Source organism: Cervus canadensis, chromosome 22 (assembly GCF_019320065.1).
Source record: "Cervus canadensis isolate Bull #8, Minnesota chromosome 22, ASM1932006v1, whole genome shotgun sequence".
Lineage (NCBI taxonomy): Eukaryota > Metazoa > Chordata > Mammalia > Artiodactyla > Cervidae > Cervus > Cervus canadensis.
This window is the reverse complement of record NC_057407.1, coordinates 7,705,208-7,729,382: the sequence shown is the minus strand read 5'-3', so window position 1 is coordinate 7,729,382 and position 24,175 is coordinate 7,705,208. Positions and strand designations below refer to the sequence as shown.

At 45.1% G+C, this 24,175-nt stretch overlaps 1 protein-coding gene and 1 long non-coding RNA gene across 2 annotated transcripts in view; one reads left to right on the top strand and one right to left on the bottom strand.

Annotated features, from left to right (window-relative positions):
- LOC122424342 overlaps positions 1-18,658 on the top strand; it is a 34,691-nt gene extending 16,033 nt beyond the window's left edge. The window contains exons 7-8 of the long non-coding RNA XR_006264383.1: positions 350-473; positions 18,535-18,658. This is a non-coding gene — a long non-coding RNA (uncharacterized LOC122424342). The remainder of the gene's footprint in view (positions 1-349; positions 474-18,534) is intronic.
- TDGF1 (teratocarcinoma-derived growth factor 1) lies at positions 10,641-15,333 on the bottom strand. Its single transcript, XM_043442073.1, has 6 exons — positions 15,099-15,333; positions 14,307-14,359; positions 14,090-14,224; positions 13,506-13,620; positions 13,317-13,426; positions 10,641-11,634 (listed from the first exon to the last, which is right to left on the bottom strand). Exons 1-6 carry the CDS (start codon positions 15,116-15,118, stop codon positions 11,522-11,524), a joined length of 546 nt encoding a protein of 181 aa, XP_043298008.1. The 5' UTR covers positions 15,119-15,333; the 3' UTR covers positions 10,641-11,521.
- Positions 18,659-24,175: the final 5,517 nt, after the last annotated feature.

Sequence of the window (24,175 nt, the reverse complement as noted above, 5' to 3'; positions counted from 1 at the left end):
ACTCATTGGAAAAGACCCTGGTACTGGGAAAGATTGAAAGCAGGAGGGGAATGGGGCAACAGAGGATGAGATGGTTGGATGGCATCACTGACTCAATGGACATGAGTTTGTGTAAGTTCTGGGAGTTGGTGATGGACAGGGAAGCCTTGCATGCTGCGGTACATGCAGCACAAATCGCAAAGAGTCGGACACGACTGAATGACTGAACTGAGAGGAGACTAGTTTTCTATGAGCGGGGCAGAGAAAGATGATACTAATATTTGTGTACGTTCTATTGTGAAGCATGTGATGCTATATTGTAGTTCTTTACCGATTATCCTCACACGAGGTTCTTGTCCCTATTTTATAGACATGAAAACCAAGTCTGGGAAAGACTGAACAACAAGCCTATGATCTCACAGCTGGAAGTGGCACAGCTGAGGCTCAAACCTAAGTCAGTCTGATCTTAAAGTCTGCAAGTGCTGTTGAAGCTCGTATGTTTGTACCTGGTTGAAATTGACCTATATATTAGGCACATAGGATATAAATAGTAAATATCCATGTAACATATGATTAACATTGTGTAACCTGATCCACACTTGAGGATGCCTCTACTTAAAGATTATTATCTGTCTTTTTTCCGTGGTGGCTCAGCAGTAACGAATCTGCCTGCCAATGCAGGAGATGTAGGTTCGATCCCTAGGTTGGGAAGATCCTCTTGGGGAAGAAAATGGCAACGCACTCCAGTATTCTTGCCTGGAAAATTCCACGGACAGAGGAGCCTGGCGGGCTACAGTCCATGGGGTTGCAAAAGAGTCAGACGTGACTTAGATACTAAACATACATGAAACGTGAAATATAGTCACCACAAGCAAAGAGGTCTTTGGGTGACTCGGCCAAACCCAAGAGAGGTCTGGAAGCTCTGTTAGCAGTTCCCAGCAGCACTGTGTCCCTGACTTTGTCATCTCTGGATGACTTTAGCCTTAAACCTGTGCTCCTTCACTGGGACCCGTGGGGAGGTTAAATAGGAAGTAGCTTACCATCTTTCATCTCCCTCCCTCTTCTCTCAGCAATTCCTTTTCCAGGGCCAATTCTTTACTTCCAGGCTCTGCCTGACCTGATGAAGAGGCTGGGAACCCTGAGATATGACTGTGACCCTGAACAGCTGAACATTTCATATTGACTTTGTAGGAGGTTTTTTAATGTACAAAGTGCTTTCAATCACATTGTCTAATGAGTTATCAACAAGGGTTAGGAAAAGTGGTAAGAAGTAAGGCCAAGATGACAAAAGGCGTAAGATGAGCCTGGGAATGAGGCTGACCCTCTGGAGAGGGGGTGGAGGTTGATGAAGAAAGACTGTGTTGGTGAGCCAGCCCCTGAGCACCAGGCAGAGGCAGGACAGGACTTCACAGAATCACTGACCCACAAGCCCCATTTCCCAAGACCCTTGCCCACTGCAGACCCCAGCTGATACAGAGCCAAGAACTGTCATTTCTCCAAGAGACAGCTACGGCGAACTCTGACAGAAGCTTCCCTCTGACACTTCACATGCCTTCATGTGGTCAGGACCACAGGACCATTTTGTGATGCATTTATCTATGCCCTGGCGGCTTATCCTTAAGAACCTCATTTAGCATGGTGCTTTGCCAAAGATAAGAGTTGTGAAGTTGACAGGGCCTGGGACTGTGTCTCTCTTGGCCTGACCTTTTCCACTCCTTTATGAGTCTGATCCATATTCCATTACCTTCAGATAAGCTGTGCTTGCTTGGTGGGGAGTGGGTGCCAGTGAGTAAGCTGCCTGGATTCTACCAGCGTTTTCACAGTCTTGCATGCCATTCTGTACAGAAAAACGAGAATGGAGACAGATTCTCCAGCAGTGCCGTGGGGAAAATTATTCTGGGCAAGGACTTTATGAACTCTTTCCAGCCACCAAAAATGAGGCTGCTGAGTCCAGGCATGTCTGGCCAAGCACGTCCTTACGTTTCAAGGGTACAGCTTGGGAAGGGCGGGGTGCGGCCCATGCAGCCGCCGCTCTCTGGCCAGCCCCGAGGCTGGCCGCATGGAGGGGGGTCGGGTCGGTGACCCTGTGATGGAACGCCTCCTCCACTCCCCGCCCAGGATGCGGGTGGGTGAAAATAGGTATGCAGAGGATGGTATGCTGATGCCCTCTGTCAGGAGGGCAGCTGGTGATCTGTGAGCCAGCACCCAGCCGGGGCTGCCTCTGCACAGCGGTGATCCCAGCAGCTGGACCCGAGGGCCTCCCTCCACCCACAGTCAGGACCCCGTGCTCTCCCGGATTTCCTGATGATGGTCTGCTCGCTGCAGTGACGAGATGTGACTTGCTGCATAAAGAGGGGATTTATTCCCCACAGAGTGATAATGCTATTGTTTCAGAGTTGAACGCTGAACCTGAGTATTTCCATTTGCTCCATATTTAGCACCACCTGCTCTGTACTTTTCCCCTCTGTGTAGTTGTCTCTCTACACCCCAGGCTGTGGGCACCATGATCTGTGGGGGTTATGTCCTGTGCGTCATGGTGTGTCTGCCCCAAGCATCTAGGACAATGCTTCGTTGCTGTTGTTCAGTTGCTAAGCTGTGTCTGACTCTTTGTGACCCCGTGGACTGTGGTACATCAAGCTTCCCTGTCCTTCACTATCTCCCAGAGTCTGTTCAAATTCATGTCCATTGCATCAGTGATGCCATCTAGCCATCTTATCCTCTGCTGCCTTCAATCTTTCCCAGCATCACGGTCTTTTCCAAAGAGTTGGCTCTTTGCATCAGGGAGCCAAAGTATTGGAGCTTCAGCTTCAGCATCAGTCTTTCCCAGTGAATATTCAGGACTGATTTCCTTTAGGATTGACTGGCTTGATCTCCTTGCTGTCCAAGGGCCTCTCAAGAGTCTTCTCCAGCACCACTGTTTGAACGCATCAATTCTTTGTCACTCAGCCTTCTTTTGGCCCAACGCTCACATCCATACATGACCACTGGAAAATCATAGCTTTGACTATATGAACCTTTGTTAGCAAAGTGATGTCTCTGCTTTTTAATACACTATCTAGGTTTGTCATAGCTTTCCTTCCAAGGAGCAAGCATCTTAATTTCATGGCTGCAGTCACCATATGCAGTGATTTTGGAGCCCAAGACAATAAAATCTGTCCCTCCTTCCACTTTTCCCCTTCTATTTGCTATGAAGTGAGGGGACTGGATGCCATGATCTTCATTTTTTGAATGTTGAGTTTTAAGCCAGCTCTTTCACTGTCCTCTTTCACCTTCTTCAAGAGGCTCTTTAGTTCCTCTTCACTTTCTGCCATTAGAGTAGTATCATCTGCATAACTGAGGCTGTTGATATTTCTCCTGGCAATCGTGTGGGGTTGTGATTCATCCAGCTTGGCATTTTGCATGATGTACTCTGCATATAAGTTAAATAAACAGGGTGACAATATTCACCCTTGTCACGCTCCTTTCACAATTTGCATACAGCAAGCATTTTTTCCCCTACTAAATGTTTGTTAGCTCAAGAAAATCAGTAACAGTAGATTTAATTTGATTCAAACGCATATTTTGGGGATGAGATGGGGCTAGGGATGGAGGATGTGGTTTAAGGACCTGGAATGTGGAGTCAGTGTTGGAATCTGTCTTCACCTACCAGCTGTGTAGCCTTGGGCAGGTCAGTCACCCTCTCTGAGTCTCAGTTTCTTTCACTGTGAAATGGAGGTAATAATAGTTACTCAACACTATCGTTGAAAGCATCAAATGGGATCACAAGTATGTACACATTTTCTAGCAAAGTTCCTGGCAAAGTAAGTCCACAATAGATGGATGAGTATTGGAAGCTGTTATGAAAACATTAAGAACCAGAGGGGTTAAATGAATTGTCCCAATTAATACAATGAGTACTATTTATTCAATTATACTACAGTGTGGGGTATGCGTGCTTAGTCATATCTGACTCTTTGTGACCCCCTGGACTGTAGCCTGCCAGGCTCCTCTGTCCATGGGATTCTCCAAGCAAGAATACTGGGATGGGTAGCCATTCCCTTCTTCAGGTTGCAACAAAAGAAGCCACTGCAATGAGAAGCCTCGGTACCACAACTATAGAATAGGCCCTGCTTGCCACAACTAGAGAGAAGTCTGCCTGGAGCAATGAAGACCCAGCTCAGCCAAAACCAAAAAACCCTGTGGAAAAAAAAAAGATGATGAAGAGGCTAGCTAGGGCAGAGAGCTGAGTCCCAGGCAGCTGCTGTCCCTTCACCTCCAGCCTGGGAGCCAGGAGATGGGCCTGGTCTTTGCCCTCACCTTGGGGAAGGATGGACCTCTCTACCTGCTGGGGCTGCCACCTTGGGCAGGTGGAAACATTGTTTTCAGGCAAGAGCAGCAAAAAAAATGCACTACTCCTGATATATTCAGGGAAATCATCTATTGGATTTGAGTCCAAATATCTCCCGAGGCTGTGCACACAAAGGCTTAGATGAGCCTGGCCACCTCCCGTCATGCTAGGTGTCTTGCCCAGGAGTGGGGCAGAAGGGCGTTGGGAGCTGAAGGAGATACCCTGAGGTGTGAACTCAAGTTACTCAGTACTGCTGTGTGGGGGTTGAACTCTGAAATGTTTTGCCAAAACTACTGCAGAAGAATAATAAAAGGAAGGAAAGAAGAAAGGGATACAATCCTCTTAATGAACCCATTAAAACGAGAACCTCATCTACCAATTTTCTAAAGCCATTGTTTTAGAACCAGGCCACGTGCTCAGCTCTGTCCCGTGTTTGGCCAGGGATGTTTAGCACATGCTGCAGTGAGGCAGCCAGAGGGAAAACTGTTTGGAAGAGACTTACAGGAAGAGATCTGATTCCTGAGAAGCATGGTGGTGGGACCTCCACGCCTCCCTTCCAAAACCTTTCTTGAGCACCACTTACATGCTGGCACTGGTGCTGGTCGGGACGACGATGAGCAGCCTGCCTGGGCCCTCATTCTGCCCACAGCACACGGAGGCTCAGGCCTTGAGACAATTTGCTGGCAATGGAGGGGGTGAGACTTGCTCCTAGGCCGTTGGAGTCCAAATCCACTGTGCTGGGAAAAAGACCAAGCTTTGGACGGCCAGCACTTGGCAGCCTGAAAAGGTGTGTCTGTGGTTTCCTGCTCTTCTCCATCCTCTTTAAAGGCCCTTCTTTCTCATCACTCCTCCTCTTCCCAGCAGAGGCCCCACCCAAGGAGGAGGCTTTTCTTCCCTGTGTGCAGGAAAGGGCTTACTTGGCTTCTTCCAGGGCCAAAGGGAAAAGTGGCTCTTCAATAAGAATTATCCAATCTACTTCATGATCTCCAGGAGCATGTGTATCTGTTGAGTGCCTATGGCTCTGAGCCTCCTTTTGGCCATTTTTCAATGGGTGGTTGGAACAACTCATTTCCCAGTGAGAGCACCTGCCTCAGTGATTGATAGACACTAGGGGAAGGGCCACATCCATTTCAAAGAACATCAGTCAGGTCTGCCCACCTAGCAGTTTCAAGTTGGAAGGAGGCTGGGGACCAGTAACACAGCCATCCTGGGAGATGGTGCAGTCTTCCCAACACTACACACTAGATGTGGTCGCTGGCCCTGCAGACCAGCGTGCACCAGGCAACTGTCATTCCTTCTCCTAAGAAATGAGATGAGGCACAGCTGAACTCAGAACTAGCTCCAGATAGCTGTGCAGAGTGACTCTTGCAGAGAAAACAATGAGCTTCCTATGTTTCCTGTGAAAGGTTGTTGCTGAACCACGAAAGACGCCAGGATTCTTGGCCTCTGGAGGGGAAGAAATCAATCTGGGGCCAGAGACGAGGCTTGATCGCTCAGAGCTTTGGTGTAATAAGGTTTTATTAAAGTATAAAAGAGATAGAGAAAGCTTCTGACATAGACATCAGAAGTGGGCAGAGCCTAGAAATTGGCTCTCTTACCTGGCTGGAGTGCACATCACCTATTGCTATATTACCTGATGCTTCTAACTTGGGGCTTTTAGAAGATCATGGAGTTACAAGGCAATTAGTTTTATCTTCCTTTGTGGACTTCCCTCCTTCCCCTGCCCAGAGAGGGAGGAATGTTGGACTTGGGGTGACTCTGATCCTTGGTTAGGCTGTGCCTAGGCTGGCAGAGATGAAGCCAAGAACGTCAGCAACTGTGAGTGGAGACAGAGCCAAAGCTTTGAGGGAAGGGTCTTAGGCAAAGAATCTAATGGAAGCTGTGTTTTGTCAGATGGGGCAGTTGACATTTCTGTTTATAACTGGGATGTGTTTCTATAACTGGGACACATTTCAGAGTGGGAAACACCTTTTATCCAAATATCTCCAAGTACTATAGAAAAATGAACATCTTACTTTTCATGATTCCAAACAAAATTTGATTTTCTTCTCATAGCACATGGGTTCTATTTTGATGGGCTAGTCTGGTAAATCCTATAATAATGTCAGTTTTTCTGATTGACATTGATTATGTGCTAACGTATCTAGTCTGTAGTCCTTGGATTTTTTTTTTTTTCTGAATAAAAATAAACCAGAGTGATCGGGAATTAGATAATATCACACTTGTCTTCTGATTCCTGCTGCATGGAGGGCTCCCTGTGCAACTGGGGTTAATCTGTGATAGGTTAATTTACATCACGCATTCAACATAAGAAATAATTGTGTGGCTTAGAAGTGCTGTATCACTTAGGAGAAGAATTGTGACCTCCCTCTTCTGCTTTCTTTTCTTCATTTTATTTTTTCCCTCTGATCAGAGTTGACCTAGTGGGTGAGGTGGGCCAAGTCTCCTGGGAGTTGCAGAGGCTCCTGGAAGCAACCACAGCTGGGGAGGGCCCTCTTCTCTGAAGGAGCCACAGACCATACTGAGGTCAGTTTTGTCAAACAGCATGCTGCCTGTTCTTCCTGTCTTTATCATCTTCCCTCTCGATGGGGATATAGGAGATGGTCTCCAGAAGTGTTAATTGTCTTTAATGCAGCTGTTAATGAGAAAGGAGACGATAAGGAACTAGTTCCCTTCCTGCCTTCCTCCCCCTCTTTTTCCCTCCCTCCTCCCTCCCTCCTCCATCTACAGTATCTACAGAGCAGCTCTAGGGTCTCTGGAGGTTTGGCACCCAGGGGTTGAGGATGCGGACAGACCAGTGCGGGAGACAGACAGGAAAACAAATCAGGATGTTGGAGTGTTATGGGATCCATGAGAGACCTGTCGGGGGATTCAGCTCACAGAGTGGTCCTTCCCCCACAGTAGTTGGTGTAGGTGTGGGGAGACAGGAAAAGTAGAAGGGGAAGGAGGGGTGGAGGCACACATTATATTTATCACCCTACCCCTTGTGAGATGCTTGTATTATCCTGGCCCAGCTGTACCTCTGCCAAGGTGGATATTGAATTTTTTTTCTTTTCCATTTGTGGTTTATTACAGGATATTGACTATAGTTCCTTGTGCTATATAGCAGGACCTCATTGTTTATCCATCCTATATACAATAATTTGTATCTGCCAGTTCCAACTCTCAATCTATCCCTCCCCTACCCGTCCCCCTTGGCATCCACAAGTCTTCTGTATGTCTGTGAGCCTGTTTTATAGATAAGTTCATTTGTTTTATATTTTAAATTCCCTATATAGAAGATATGATATGGTATTTGTCTCTTTCTAAATTATTACACTTTGTGTGATCGTCTCTGGGGCCATCCACATTGCTGCAAATGGCATTGTTTCATTTTTATGGCTGAGTAATATCCCATTGTATTTATGTGTATATATATGTACCACATCTTTATCCATTCAGCTGTTGGACATTTTGGTTGCTTCCATGTCTTGGCTGTTGTAAATAGTGCAGCTATGAACATAGAGGTGCAAGTATCTTTTCAAATTTTGTCCAAATATAGGCCCAGGAGTGGGATTGCTGGATCATATGGCAACTCTATTTTCAGCTTTTTGAGGAACCTCCCTACTGAGTTGTTGACTTGGAAGTCCGAAGATCTGGTCCCTTACCTCAACAGGAGACAGCTCTGAAGGGCCATCCCAGTCCTGGAGCTCCCACGGCATCTGTTGAGGCCTGTTACACATAGCGTCTCTGCTGCATAGCAACAGTGCAGTTAACTTCTTCCGGAAGGCAGCTCCCTGAAAGTGTTGTTTTCAGGAGCTCCTCCCAGGAAGCTCCTCCTGAACACCCACAGCTCAGCTTCCTGGGAACCTGACCCAAGACTCATCCCAGAGTAACCATTTTTCCCTGTGCTGTGGTTTCCTCTTGCTTCCTTCTATTTATTGACGTTGTCATCACATAAATCTGTCATGATTTTCACTGAAATAGAGACAATCTTTCTCCATCTAACCACTCATCTTGAAGTAGATTTTTTTCCCCTGTAATTTCATAGTTGTCCCTGGCTAACTGCCTCGCTCTCCCATGAACACTTCCATGGACCTCACAAATTTGTAACCTCACAAATATAAACATTATAAATAATTCTTGCCTTTACTCTTTACAAAATCTTAACTTCCCATTGTAAAATCAGTTATGTGAAATTGTAGTTAGCTTAGAAAACAAGATGAAAATTTACCCATAATCCCTCTACTTGGAAATGACGGTTTCGATATTTTCATGTTTCTTACCTTTTATGAACTCTAGTTGAAGCTACACTATACTCTGTCTTTCTCACCTGACATTGTGTTTTACACATTTTAAGTCGTTAAATATTCTAAAGATGGTATTTTAAAGGTGGTCGTATTGCAAGGTTAAGGTTGAGTTCTTATGCAAGAAGCCCTTCTCTGATGTCAGGCCTCTGGGTCAGCAACAGTGTTTTGAGTGACCCAGGGCAAATCCACCCACTTCCAGTAACAGGGCCAGAGGGCAAAATGCTTTCGAGCTAGTGTGGACACAGGTGTGTCTTTATTGTTTCCCATATGGACGCTTTGAGAAGTCTGTAAGGCTTTTGAGGGTAGAATCTAGAGTCTTCTGCATCCCCTTGAACACCATTTCTCAGAATGTACTTTTGGTTCATGATTTTAGATAGATACAGGTGAATGCTATTATTATTCATTTTTGTTTTTTAAAATTTAGGGACTGGTATAAATTATTCAGGCTTCACAAATGCTATCGTTTTGGACAAGTAAAAAGCACTTGAAAAAATAAGTGGATAGATATTCAAGATCACCAATCACTAGGGAAATGCAAATCAAAACCACATAAGATACTACTCCATACCCACTAGGATAGCCATTATGAAAAAAATAAAAGCAGTGCCCAGAAAGCAATAGGGTGCAGGAAAATTGGAATATTTATGCATTGCTGATGGGCATGTAAAATGGTGAAACTGTTGTGAGAAATGTACAGTAGTTCTTTACAAAATTAAAACAGAATTATGATATGATCCAGCAATTCTACTTGTGTGTCTATACATCAAAGAACTGAAAGCAGGGACTAGAAGATATATTTATACACCAATGTTCACATCACATTATTCATAATAGCCAAAAGGTAGAAACCAAAGGCCATTAATGGATAGATAACCAAATGTGGTATATATGTATAATGGAATATTATTTGTCCTTTTAAAAGAAATGAAGTTCTGACACACGGGTGAACCTTGAAGACAGTATACTAAGTAAAATATGCCAGTCACAAAAGGATGTGTATGACTACTTATGTGAGGTGTCTAGAATAAATTCATGGACACAAAATAGACTACTGGCTGCCAGGGGCTGTGGGGAGGAAAAATGGGTTGTTATTGAGTTTCAGCTTTAAAAGATGAAAAAGTTGTGGAAATGGAGGGTGGTGATGATTGCCCAATAGTGTGAATGTACTTAATGTCACTGAACTTTACACTTAAAAATTGGTTGAAATGATAAGTTCTATGTTATGTATATTTTACCACAATACAAAAATGAGTGAATATAAATTAAAATTTTAAGCACAGATGATGTGGCCTAAATAAGGTGGAATGTGAATGTCCAAGTTTGGAAAACACAGTCCCAACTGTGTTCACATTACGGTTAGGGATCACAGCAGTTTCATGCAAATGAGAGAAAGCCTTATTTCAATACTCTGAGGTCTTTTTAAAAAATTTGTTCCATTTCTGGGCTAAAAATGTTTTAAAGCAATTTGTGGTAAATAGGAAGGTAGAGAACTGTGACACTTGTTGAGAAACTTTTTGTGCTAGAATTTTAGTTGGTTCACTTAGTTCTAACACGGTGGCTTAGTGACCAACATGGTTCAGACTAGGAAACTGGGTCCCATTGCCAGTAAGTGGCAAGACCAGCCCTCCCCACTGGGCAGCCCACGCTCCGGCTCTGAGCTCTCTTGGTGGTATCTCTCACTGCTTCCTTGCTTATCCCATTTCACCTTCCGTCACTGGATATTTCAAAAAACAAAAGAAAATTCCACTCTTTTGGAATTTTGCCTCTGTAGGGCATTCATTTGGAAAAACACGAATTATGGATCCAACAGTATGTAAATAATGGGAGTAGATCTTGTCCCTCCCAGCAGAGCACACACACCAAAGCCACAAACTAAACTGGGCACCACCTTGAGCTCTTGGCCTTTCCACTTCCCTCAGCTTTAAGCCTGTTGTAGTCATCACGTTCCATATGAAAACAAAAATAATACGCCCTCACTGCGGAAAACAGAGAAGTGGGAGGAAAAATGCTACCACCTAGAAATGACCACAGTTCACACATTGGTTAACGTACTTCCCACTTTTACTGAACAGAACAGATACATATTTTTTAAATGGGCTTTACAATATATGGCTTTATCACTGGCTTACAACTAAACATACTGTGAACATTTTCTTTTACCACCATTGAAATAATCGCACAGTATACAGAAATCATAATGTATTAAGCAATCTTTATATATCGGGGGAATTTAGATAGTTTTTTTTAAAGGAGACTTTATTCTTTTTACAAAGCCTTCAGAAAACAGGTACCCTTGTCTCATATAGCTTCCTATTGATGGTAGAAACTTGCCCTTCAACTTAGCCTTTTAACTTGCTTCTCTGTAGCCACCAGATCAACCAAGACATTCATTTTATTTTTTCAAATCTCTCCCATTTGCTCCCACTTTTCTACCTAGTCACCCAGGATACACGCACACCTCCATTACTCTAGCACCCTGTCTCTCACCTTGGATATCTGCCCCCTCCCTTCTCCTCTGCTCCCCTTACAGGTCCTTCCTTTCCAAGATACCATCTTAACTGATGTCAATCAACTCCATTCAAAGCTTTATGCTCAGTTCCACATTGAGAGTAACCTTTAATAATCTGAATATAGAATTCAGTTGTTTAAAGGAAATTATTTGTAAGCCCTTGGCAGTTACATGTATCAGAAACACAGGAGTTAGGCACTCCTGTGATATGGCTTACTTTTTTTTTTTTAATTAGTTTTTTGGAGAGGGCAGGGCAGAGGAAAGTAATTGGTGCTTTAAGGAAATCTTTTTAGGGACCACAGGGAAATCTATTCACTATTTCAAGGCAACTAATTACCATCTCTCAGTTGGGACATTAGAGAGACAGCCTTTACAGGTCCTGAAATCTGCATGACAAATGTTAAAAACAAATGTGGGTTAATAATAACTTTGTATAGCAAGGCAGATGCCAGGGAGCATAAGAGCACACGCAGACGGTGTTAATTCTGGAGTCCTGGAAGCTGTGAGGTACTCATCCATCACATGGCCGTCTGGAAGGTAGAGACACTTGGTCATTAAAGGAGATCCCTCTTGGCACTTTATACTGCTGCCCACACATGTGACTCATTTACATGAGCCCCAAAGCAGTTAGGGTCCAAGATTTGAGTACAATGTGTTTATGGGATCAACAGTACCTACCAATTATGTGCAGTCAGACTCCCCTGAAAAAATATTTTGACAGAAGATGCCATAGGCCCACTGTTAACCTGATCTTTCTCAGACCTGGTCATCTAACCCAGCTGGTGATGCCTGTAATTGCTGGCATGTGGCAGAACTTGGTTAGGCTCTGATGATAAGGAGACAGCACATTTCGGGTCCTAAGTTCTGAGGAGAAAATATGGTCCCTACCTATCCAACCATTCCACCCACACCTTCCAATCACCTACCCTGGGTCTGATGTGTATGTGTATTTGTGTGTGTGTGTTTGTCACTCAGTCATGTCCAACTCTCTGCAATCCCATGGACTGTAGCCCGCCAGGCTACTCTGTCCATGGACTTCTCCAGGCAAGAATACTGGAGTGGGTAGCCATTCCCTTCTCTAGGAGATCTTCCCAACCCAGGAATCAAACCCAGATCTCTAGCACTGCAGGCGGATTCTTTTCCGCGTGAGCCACCAGGAAAGCCCATGTGGGCCTGATACCCAATGCAAATAGAAAAGACAATCCCTGCCTGGATCGGTGTCCCATCTTGTACTCAATGAAGCATTTGTTTTCATTTTCAATTTGTTGAATATTTTCAATTTCTAACATCTGCAGGGTCAGGACAAGGAGAGCCCTCTGAACTAGGGTGGCCTCTGAAATCTGGTTCAGATTGGGTTAGGGAACAAACCCTTTCCTCTTGTTCTCCTTTATGTCCCTGCCCTTCCTGTCATTGTTTTCCTCAAATCAGTGAAAATCAACAAGGTGAAACGGTTTTGAGACCAATCACCAGGGAGTGCCGTACAGGGACCTTTTAGGATCCATGAAGAAGCTCCTGTGAAAGGAGAAGGGGGCTCAAATCCTCCCATGGAATTTAAGGACAATACTTGCAGTTGGGTTCCCCCAACCCCACTCTGGGCTTCCCCTGTGGCTCAGCTGGTAAAGAATCCGCCTGCAATGCAGGAGACCTGGGTTCGATCCCTGGGTTGGGAAGATCCCCTGGAGAAGGGAATCTGTATTCTGGCCTGGAAAATTCCACGGACTGTATAGTCTCTGGGGTTGCAAAGAGTCGGGAGACGACCGAGCGACTTTCACTTGCAAATTAATTAGCAGAAGGCTGCCTTCACTTGCAATCCCATTCTTGGATGGGCACTAACTGAGCTGCCCCCCACCCCCAGAGTCTGTCTGGGTCTCCCTGCCCAAATAAAGGAACACCAGAGCGCATCTCTTGGTGTTTAAGAGGCCAAGGCTTTTCTTGTTTATTTTCCTCTACAGAGGTTCACAGCTTATAAAGTGTCAGGGAGACTCAAAGTAACTCTCCACCTGAAAGGTGGCACAACTAGCCAAATACTGAGGAAGTAAATATCAAGGGTGCCAGGATGAACATCCAGTCTGGAGTCCTTGATGCTTTTACAAGCAGACCTTTGGCTGACAGTCTCCAGCAAGCCATGTAGTACGGGGAGAGACCCTATTAACTAAGTGTCCACAGGCCACTGACTAACCTGAGAGGGCAGAAGCTGGGACCCTCTGCTTACCACAACCAGGTAGGAATGACTGAGGAAAGCAGCGAAGCTGGCCAAGCCAGCATTTACACATGGAACACTTCCTGGGCAGCCAGGTGTCATGGGGCACAGGCCCACAGTTCCTGAGGAGGAATGGACATGCAGATTTTAAATCCCCACTTCTCCTCCCCTCTCCGCCCCCAGCCCCTTTCAAGGACTTACTCTTTGCGAGAGTCATGCTCACAGTTCCGTCCATAGAAAGAGGGAGGACAGGCACAAAAGGACCCCAGCATGCAGGTTCCCCCATTTAAACAGCAGGTTCTGTTCAGCTCCTTACCTGAAATGTAAGAAGAGGTGGCTGAGAGGGGTGGAGGGACTGAAAAGTGAGTTCCTTTAAAAGGTTAATATGGCAGCAAGGGCTTAATCTCCCCCAAAGTGTTTGCAGATGTCTAAACATTGTAAATCTCACTGAATAAGACTCTGCTTTTTAGTGTTCCTTTGGCTACCTGTGCTTTTGAGCAGAGAAATCTTTTTTCATGCACAATCCAGTGGTGGTACCTGGAATCCCCAGCCTGAAGTGGGATCAGGTGAGGGAAACTTGTGTTCTGCGAGGGAAACTGTGTTCTGTGGTGGGGTGGGGAGGCAGTGTGAAGTACATGCCTGTATTGTCCCCAGAATCAAAACCAGTCCAACCATCCATCTACCCAGCTCCAGAATCAGATGCTCACTCTCTTAGGCGAAAGTGTCAAATACTCAGAAAACACATAAAGATACCACACTGTACATCTAAGGTGGGTACGTCTTACTCTTTTGGATTCCCATGGATGCTACAAACTGGGAAGGCTGGTGACGAATTGCAGGCTCCTCTTGGGACCAAAGGCCATCATCTCTGAAGGCCAGCTCTCCCTGTGACGGACGGGCAAGTTCAAGGTCGCCCAATCCTGAATGACAAAATTAACTCCTTGAGTCTATGTTCCAGGCCACTTGAAAATTGCTAGTAATCAAAAGAACAAAGTCTCTTACCAGCGACTAATCCCAGTTCAAGTGCTCTGGAAAAGGCCATGATCAAAATCACACTAGGAAGAGGAAATCAGACCTCCATTAGCAAAACAAAGCAAATAAAATCCCTTTGAGTTAACACCACAGGCCACTAGGGAGAGAAATCCTACAGCACCACTTTCTTCCCCCCCTCCCCCGCCTCTTTTGAAATGATTAATTTATATAACAATCCAAAGAAAGATGATGAGAATAAAGTCCAACTAATTTCCAACTCTTTCCAATACGTATCCTCATATGCATATAATTTTAAGTGTCTTCTACCTTCTATATCACATATTTTTCTCCTGCACCTAGTTTTCATAGTAATTTTAAATGGCTGGATGACATTCAATGTCATTGATGAATCACAGTTCACAAACTATTTCATTTACACCAGTCATTTAAAAGATGTTCAAGGTTAAAAAACATTTCCCAATATTCTTAACGGTTTCCAAATATTGAAAACCTGTCTATGACGTCAACCTTCTCAGACGTATATTTTAAATTTCATTGTAATATTGACCTGTTCTTACAAAAGAGGAGGAAACCACTAGTCATGTCAGGCAGAGCTAGTAACCTGACTGAAGATGATGATAAAAGCCAATAACAAAGGTAGATGCAACTTTAAGTTCCAGGTCTTTTGGAAAAACAGCAGCACTGTTGGCAGCTCTTTAAGGTTTGAACGAAATGAAATAAAACAACGCAGAGGTACAGAACACGTTTCCTAAGCTGGCAAACTCTAGTAATAAAAGGTTCACACTCAAGATCAGTTCATACCTGTAAGAGAAGCACTCCATCTTCCTCTGGTCTGCAGCCCCTAACAATTTAGAAGGGAAAAAATATTAACCCGGCTTTAATTCACAGTCATTGCCAAAACACCCAAAGGAAAATGTTAATTTCTTGACGTGAAAAAGAGCATTTTAAAGGAAAAATATCCCAGATGAGAAATATGCTTTCCCCCAAAGTTCTTAGAAGCAGAAGTCGGGCTGTCCGGCGAGACTAGGGTATGCCTCATGGGTCTGTCCTAACAAACGCTTGGCCTGTAACCTTCAGGGAGATTTTGCCTTCCTCAGTCGCAAGCCCAGGGGTTGTGGGGACAACCCTCCGGTGGGCGGGGAGGCGGCCGTCCGTTCGCATTACAATGCTTAAACACTCCGGGGTGGAGGTGAGAGGCTGCGAGGCGGCCAAACAAAGAGAGAATGGAAAAGGCCATTCTTGTAAAACTGTTGCTAATTAGCCCTAATGTCTGTATCACTAGTTTTGGGTTAAAAATATCAGATTTGCTGTTAAAAAAAAAAAAAAAAAAAGGCAAACCAATTACTGTATTGAGGTGGTGGAAAAGTATTGCTTTAATCAGGAAACACCAAGTTTGGGTCTCCCAAGGAGTTGATGTTTTATAAGTTTTATTTCCCGAAATTTGCTTTCATTTTTGGTTTTCCCAGGAAAGGTGTGTTGAGCCCGTGGCCCGAGAAGGGTGTGTCTCCGCGGGTGGGAGGGAAAGGTGAGGACTCAGGGAAAGTTGGGGTTAGGACAGAAGTTCAGGGTCAGGAAGGGGTTCCTGCCACGGCTGGAGTGAATGGATGTAAATTCCAGGCGCACCTGAATTGCAAGGGAGGCTGAAAGGAAGCACAGCCGGCGCCAGGCGGGTGGGTGGGCTAGGGGAGGTGGGCAGCGAGGCAGAGTGTCCGGCCGGCCGGGGCCTGCGCCTTCCTGCGCCCCGGGTGCCAGGCCTGCTCCAGGAAAAGGATGTAGAAATACGGCAGTCTAGACTGGGAGGCCATTTTAGCTTTGCCACTGGGTTTCATTGCATTTTAGCAGTCTCCCAGAGCCCAATGTGCAGCCTCTTCCATCCCCTCTTAGTCTGCCCTGCCTCCCAGGACACCAGAATTAACGCGATTTAGCTGTGTCCTGTGATTACCCTAAAAGTATTTATTTGGTGATTTCAGTAAGCTCCAGACGCTGCTGCTGGAGAGACTTGTCCCTGAGCCCTGAGGCCTCTTGAAACAGAGCAGGACCCTTTGGGGCCTTCCCAGGTATAAAAAGTCCCTCCGTGTCCCTTGTCTCCTGTAAGTCACACAGGAGCAGGCTCAAGCAGTTAATGATTAGGACAATAGAGTCACAGAATCTTTAGTTCCTCCCTGAAGGAGACAGATAACAGTGTCTGATGCACATTCCTGAGCTGGATTGCAGATACCAAAACTGCCACCAAAGGGAAAAGGCTAACTGCACGATGACCAGACTATAGCCATGACATAAGCTGCTCCATCTTGAGCAGCACTGATTCTCTGAAAGTGAAAGTGGCTCAGTCGTGCCCGACTCTTTGTGACCCCATAGTCTATACAGTCCATGGAATTCTCCAGGCCAGAATACTGGAGTGAATAGCAGTTCCCTTCTCTAGGGGATCTTCCCAACCCAGGGACTGAACCCAGGTCACCCACACTGCAGGTGGATTCTTTACCAACTGAGCTACCAGGGAAGCCCTATGTCTGGCTAGCACAATTCCAAGAATTGGCCTCAAGAGAATGGGGAAAAAAACTGACCCTGGAGTTGAAGATTAACTGGGCTTGAAACAATCAAGCTGACGCTGACGCAACCTGCTACTTGGCTCCAACAGACCTTAGCCCACAGTACTTCCCTATTTCAAGGTGGATGAGATTGGTTTACTAACCTACTTTCTTGAGTTTCCTCTGGGAGTGGGTCAATGCTTGAAGGAATTCTTAAATTGGAATTTTATCTTCTAGTCAAGGGGATCATAATTGGCATGATGAGTCTTTGAAAAATGATTACTTAAAATGTTAGTAATGAGATGCATCTTTTGGAGTCTCAGTGGGCATGTGAGGGAACCAGAGAATATTTCTTACACCATGTCAGATCCTTCCACTCTAACAATTCTTTGTCGCCCATGTTCAGCTTGAAATTACAGAAGACTTCTTCACCCTTTTTCCCTAGACATGGAAGGAAAATCTGACAGTGGGGGTTGTAACTGAGGAAGTGAGACTCTAACTAGGGACTGTCAGCAACTCAGCAATCTATTTCTTTTTCTTTCTTTCTTTTCTTTGGCTGCACTGAGTGGCTTTTGGGCCTTAGTTCCCTGATCAGGGATGAAACGCATGCCCCAGCAGTAGAAGTGCGAAGTTCTAACTACTGAGCCACCAGGGAACTCTTTCAAATCTATTTCTTAATTTTTACTATGCCTAACTTAGCTTGGCTTAGCTTGCTACACATAGAGAAAGCTGTTGATGCACATCAAGATTGAAGAGTAGTTTTTCTATAGGCCTCACTTCTGTTCCTTACTCTCCAGGACTAGCTGACCAAGGATTTGTTCCAACTGCAAGCAAGACCTGATGGCTACTTGGAACCTTGTGATGGGGACAGGCATCTCTGAATTTAAAAGACTGCCTCTTCCCCTACACATAGCTCCTTCCTCTTTTCCCCGGGTAATCTCTGAGCAAACCTGGGGATTTGGTTCTTTGTGACCCGATTCTCTGTCTCTCCAGGGTTGCTGGCTTCCTTAATAAGGTTATCTTTCCTTTTATTCAACACTTATCTCTCAGTATTGGACTCTTGAGCAAACAGCCGCTGAGCGTGGGTTTGGTAACACTTTCACCTAACACTTGAGTGCTCCAGATCACTTAGTTTGTTATTAAATACATCCTAAGTCATGAGTGAAAGTGAAAGTGTTAATCGCTCATTTGTGTCCTGCTTTTTGCAACCCCATGGACTGTAGCCTGCCAGACTCCTCTGTCCATGGAATTTCCCAAGCAAGAACACTGGCTGCTGCTGCTGCTAAGTTGCTTCAGTCATGTCCGACTCTGTGCCACCCCATAGACGGCAGCCCACCAGGCTCTGCCGTCCCTGGGATTCTCCAGGCAAGAACACTGGAGTGGGTTGCCATTTCCTTCTCCAATGCATAAAAGTGAAAAGTGAAAATGAAGTCGCTCAGTCGTGTCCGACTCCCAGCGACCCCATGGACTGCAGCCTACCAGGCTCCTCTGTCCATGGAATTTCCCAAGCAAGAATACTGGAGTGGATAACCATTCCCTTCTCCAGGGAATCTGCCCCACCCAGGGATCAAACCTGAGTCCCCTCCATTGCAGGCAGATTCTTTACTGTCTGAGCTACAAGGGAAGCCCCTGAAGTCATGAGTAGTTTTTTAATATCATCTACTCCTAATTTCTAAAGTAAAAGCCCTGCGTTTACCTCATATTGCCAGGCACACAAATGTGAAACTTTTATCTACTGCTGAAATGGCCCAACTCATCTGAGGACTTAATGAAGCTCAGGTTCTTTATGTCTTGGTGCAGAAGGAATTCGGTAAGAGGCAAAGTGATAGGTAAGAATTATAGATTTATTAATATACTTTGTAATGAAGTTGCAGGAAAATGTAGCCCAAAAGGATGGTCATGTCACAGGTCTCAGGTGAGTTCCTGGGATGGGCCACCAAATGAAGGTGCTTGGCTTTGAGTAGGAAGGAATTCAAGAGTGAGCCGTAGCAAAGTGAAAGCAGGAATGCATATTTCACAGGCAGAATGCGGTCCATCTCAGAAGGCAAGAGTGGCCCCGAAATGCTGGGGTGGTTAGTGGGAGGATTATTTCATCTATCTTGAGGAATTAGATCACTGCCCCCTTTTTGGCCTTCCCTCTCAGAACAGTCATGGTGCCACTGGATGTGTCATTTAGCATAAGCTAATATATTACAATGAGCTCATAATGAGGCTACCAGAAATCAGATCTTCCACCATCTTGGGCCTGGTCTGCTCTAGCCAGTTTCTGTCATCTCCAGTTTTTGTCAACGGCTGTGTCATTCTTTAAGGACTGTGCTCTGCCCGCTTCCCGTGGTAGAACGAATTGCAGCATTGGAGACTCTTTCAGCATTCCTGTCCACCTGTGTGAATGTGACAGGTCCACAGGTGCTAAAGAAGAGCATTTATTTGCTTCTACATCAGCATTTTAGTTCTTGGGGGAATTGAATTTTAAATGATTTTTATTGGAAGGCAGGTCCCCATCAGAGCAATGGTGGAATGGGATGCAGCCTGTTTACTTAAAGCTGGTAGTTACTCCACAGTGGCTGACTAATTCCTGCTGTGCATCAGCTCCCCGTGTGGCCTTCCAACTTGTTAAAAAGCTTCAGGTGTCACTTTGACATTCAGACGGAATGAGGAACTTGGCCTGAAGCTCCAGAAGCTGGATGTGGGGAGGGCAGTGCAGAAGAGAAGGTTAATCAACTAACCCAGGAGCTGCACTGAGGCTTAAAGAAGGAACAGTACATTCTTAGGACACCTTGTGTTTCGCAGCCTTCAACTATCCGATGTACTAAGCAGATAACAGCATTGACAACGTTAGTCTCACTTTATGGATGAAACAAAGAACTCCCATCTGTGAACTTACAGGTCTTTTCCATGGAGGCTGGGCAAGTCTGTGGCAGAACTGGAAGAGGGACACCACCCCTGCACTGACACTTCCTTGTTTAAAGGGGCTCTTGTGGAACTTTTAGAACTTGGATTAGAACCCCTGGAAATCACCTCCTCGTTTTCAGGAGGGAATCAAGTCCCTGAGTCTGGTGACGTTTGCATGACTGGTGTGAATTCAGCCTGCAGCCCACACAGGATCTCTGCGTACCCAAAGACTGGAGCTCATTGAAGAGATCTGTGTTCCCCACAGGGACAGAGGGCAGAGAAAGTCTAGTGTATGCAATAGACAGAATCTGGGCTAAGTTTTAAGATAGGAAGAGGATGAGGGGAGGGGAGGGCTGAAGTGTCTGAGTGGCTAGATATTTGCTATTGGGCTGGGGACCCACAGGCTGTTCATTCAACAAGTATTTAACAAGGCTACTGTGTTGCTGGTCAAAGGCTGGGCTCTGGGGACACAGTGATGAGAGGTGACCCACCACTCAGTCGGGGAGAAAGGACAGTCATGATTGTAGTTGTGTTGCTGTCTCTGGGTGGGGAGTTGATTGACATCTCTGAGACAGTCACTGGACACCTCTGCTCGGTCACTGCTGAAATTGACAGAGGCCAAGAAGAACTAAGAGCCTCTTGATGAAAGTAAAAGAGGAGAGTGAAAAAGTTGGCTTAAAGCTCGACATTCAGAAAACTAAGATCATGGCATCTGGTCCCATCACTTCATGGCAAATAGATGGAGAAACAGTGGAAACAGTGTCAGACTTTATTTTTGGGGGCTCCAAAATCACTGCAGATGGTGATTGCAGCCATGAAATTAAAAGACGCTTACTCCTTGGAAGGAAAGTTATGACCAACCTAGACAGCATATTAAAAAGCAGAGACATTACTTTGCCAACAAAGGTCCATCTAGTCAAGGCTATGGTTTTTCCAGTAGTCATGTATGGATGTGAAAGTTGGACTATAAAGAAAGCTGAGCGCCAAAGAATTGATGCTTTTGAACTGCGGGGTTGGAGAAGACTCTTGAGAGTCCCTTGGACTTCAAGGAGATCAAACCAGTCCATCCTAAAGGAGATTAGTCCTGAGTGTTCTTTGGAAGGACTGATGTTGAAGCTGAAACTCCAATACTTTGGCCACCTGATGCGAAGAACTGACTCATTTGAAAAGACCCCGATGCTGGGAAAGATTGAGGGCAGGAGAAGAAGGGGACGACAGAGGATGAAATGGTTGGATGGCATCACCGACTCAATGGACATGAGTTTGGGTAAACTTTGGGAGTTGGTGATGGACAGGGAGGCCTGGTGTGCTGCAGTCCATGGGATTGCAAAGATTCGGACACAACTGAGTGACTGACCTGAACTGAACCCAGCCTCTGGCCAGTAATTACCGTGTTAGAGACCCATGGAGGGTCTGGTGTAGGAGACCCTGGAATAGGGGGTTCCCAGTCACTGGCAGCCCACATTCTCTCTTATGGAGGGCGCTGACAGATGGTCTTGGTCTCAGGATGGTTCAGTACCACCCTTTTGTCATCCAACCCAAGTTACTGTGCCAGTGCACAAAGAGGCCAAACAAACCTAAACGTGTATTGGGCATGTGAACCTGGGTTCAACAACACTCTGAGTTGTCTTGTATTAAAACCCGGGGCAAAAGAGAGTTGTGTGTGTGTTTAAAATACACAAGTAAGAATTTGACTTAAAACCAACCAACCAACCAAGAATAGTCGAAGCAAAAAAAAATAATAAGTAATCCCAACTGAGATTTCCAATGTCTGTCTCAATATCAAGGAAGAAAACACCTTTGGAGGTAGGATAAGTTTTTAGCTTTAAAAAGCCAATTCAGTGTTTCAGTGGTTGCGACCATTTAGAATTAAACCTCAACTAAATAGTTAATAAGAAGAACAGCCATTTCTGCAGCACGGTGATGAGGTTTAAGGTCAAAGGCTACTTTTTTCATAGGACTCCTAGGGACAGTTGTGTATCGGCTCGGTCATTGTCTCCTCAGGCTAGAAGAACAGCGAGCCAGGCTAGGGAACTTCAGCTGAGGAATGTGGATGCTGCCAAGCTCAGCACCCAACGGCTTCTGATAAAACCCAACTGACACGTTGGCAGAAGTGGAGCCCTTACCCGTTCACCAACAAGTAAATGGCTTTCTCTTTTCACCAGGTAACTTAGCAAATAGTCACTGGAAACCCCTTCTGTATTTGCACAGACAGATTTGTGGGGTTTAGAAGAATAGATTCTTGCTCTCAATACTCTGCAGTCTCAGAAGGGAAGACTGTTCAAACGAGCCAGTTTAATGCTATACTGTTATAGAAATTGGGTAAGAGGGACAGAGAAGGCCTTAGGAGGAGACTCTGTGTGTGTGTGTGTGTGTGTGCGTGCACGTGTGCAGGGTGGAGGATATATCATACAATTTCTATATAGACATAAACTATCTTATCAAGAAACACTTGGTGTGTTTCTACATTTACAGTGAGCTCCCTTGAATGTATATCCTGGTGATTTTTGGGAAATATATCTAGCCAGTAAGCTTCTAGCGCTGGAATTGTTTAGTTAAAGGGAGGACATTTCCAAATTTATTTTCCAAGAAGGTTGTGCTGATTTCCTCTGTCTCCATTCTCCTCCCTTCCACACACATCCCCCAGGTCCTTATCAGCTGGCTGCAACAAGCATCTTGTGCATGCATGCTAAGTCACTTCAGTTGTGTCTGAATCTTTGTGGCCCAATGGACCATAGCCTACCAGGTTCCTCTGTCCATGGGATTCTCCAGGCAAGAATATTGGAGTGGGTTGCCATGCCCTCTTCCAGGGGATCTTCCCGACCCCAAGATTGAACCCAGGTCTCTTACATCTCCTGCACTGGCAAGCAAGTTCTTTACTACTAGCGCCACTAGGACCTTAGTTTCCTGACTGAGGATCGAAACTGTACCCCCTACGGTGGAAGCAAAATATCTTAAGCACTGGATCACCAGGGAAGTCCCACAACAAGCATCTTAATTTTTGTTGATTCTGTTTGTGAAAATAGTATCTCATTGTTGTTTGGGTTTGCATTGTTATGTTTACTGGATGCTTGTATTTCTTTTCCTGTGAACTGGCAGGTGGTTCTGAGAGCACATTTGAACTGGAGTTTCCCTCATTTTGTCAACCCTGTTGTTAACTACCAGTTTTCTTGTCTTTCACCAGCCCCCTCTCCTTATGCCTTATCCCCCACACCAGGAGATCCAGAAACCTGGACTTCTGGAAATCTCCCTTCCCCAACCTCTAGAGCAGTGTCTGTCTGTGCTGGTTTCCTTGTGGCTCAATCTTATTCTGTCTGCCGCATCTGTGGCTGACACATTACCTTTCAGCCTTACTTTCTAGATGAGAAGGTGGGGTGGGCGTGGACTAGGTCTTTGAAAAGCTCCAAAGGAAAACAACTTGCGCCCCCTAGCCTGAGCTAGGAAATACAACAAAAAATAACTCCCTGACCGCAACAGTGAAGGAAAAAATAAGTGAATCTTACATACTCTAAGCAGTGCTGAATTCTGGGCAACTTATTCAAGAGAGGTCACAATGTACAAGACGAAATAGTCTTGATGCAGTTACCGGGAAACCATGTTAGGGTAGGGGGGATTCTGATTTAGACTTCTTAACATGGCTATGGTTTAGAATTCTCACCAAAATTTTCCTCCTTTCAGTCAAATTAATCAAATATTTACTCTGCTGAGCATACTAGAGGAGACAGAGATCTCCTAGATTGGACTACAGTTCCTTTCTCACTTCCCCCAGAAAAGATGAGCCCAATAATGTATTCCAAGTACCGTTTTAGTGTTATCAAAAACCTGCTGATGGGGAAGGAGCCATCATTTCCTGATGGCCCCTGACCAGGTCAAGGTCAGTGGCCCCGGACAGACAGACAGATATATGGGCAGACAGACTCTTTGAAGGGACTTGGGAAGGTGAGCTGGGGTCCCACTTGGTTTCATAAGACCTGGAGGATCTCATTTTAAAGTGCTTCTTAAGTGGATTTTGTATCGGATTGCATTCAGGCATTCTTCACAGCTCTTAATGGTTTTGAAATGGATGAAATGCAAGTGGAGGGACGGAGGGAGGCCAAAGTGTAAAACCCAGGCTGTATCAGAGATGGGTTAAAGTGCTCCAGGGAGAAGATTTCCTGTATGCAAATGACCCTGGGCACTTTGAGGTGCTCCCCACTCTGGAAACTCAGTTGATCCAGGATAGATATCTGATGTACGGGAACTGTGAATAAATGATATTCTATTAAGCCACTGAATTTGTGAGAATTTGGTACAGCAATATAAGATGAATAGGTAAAATTTTTTTACTGAAGTATGTTTTACATTGATAAAAGTCTACAGGTAATTAGCGTTACAGGTTAGCGAATTATTCCAAAGTCAGAACCATGGAACCACAACCCAGGTCAAGAAGAAGAGTATTACTAGAACCCCAAAAGTCTA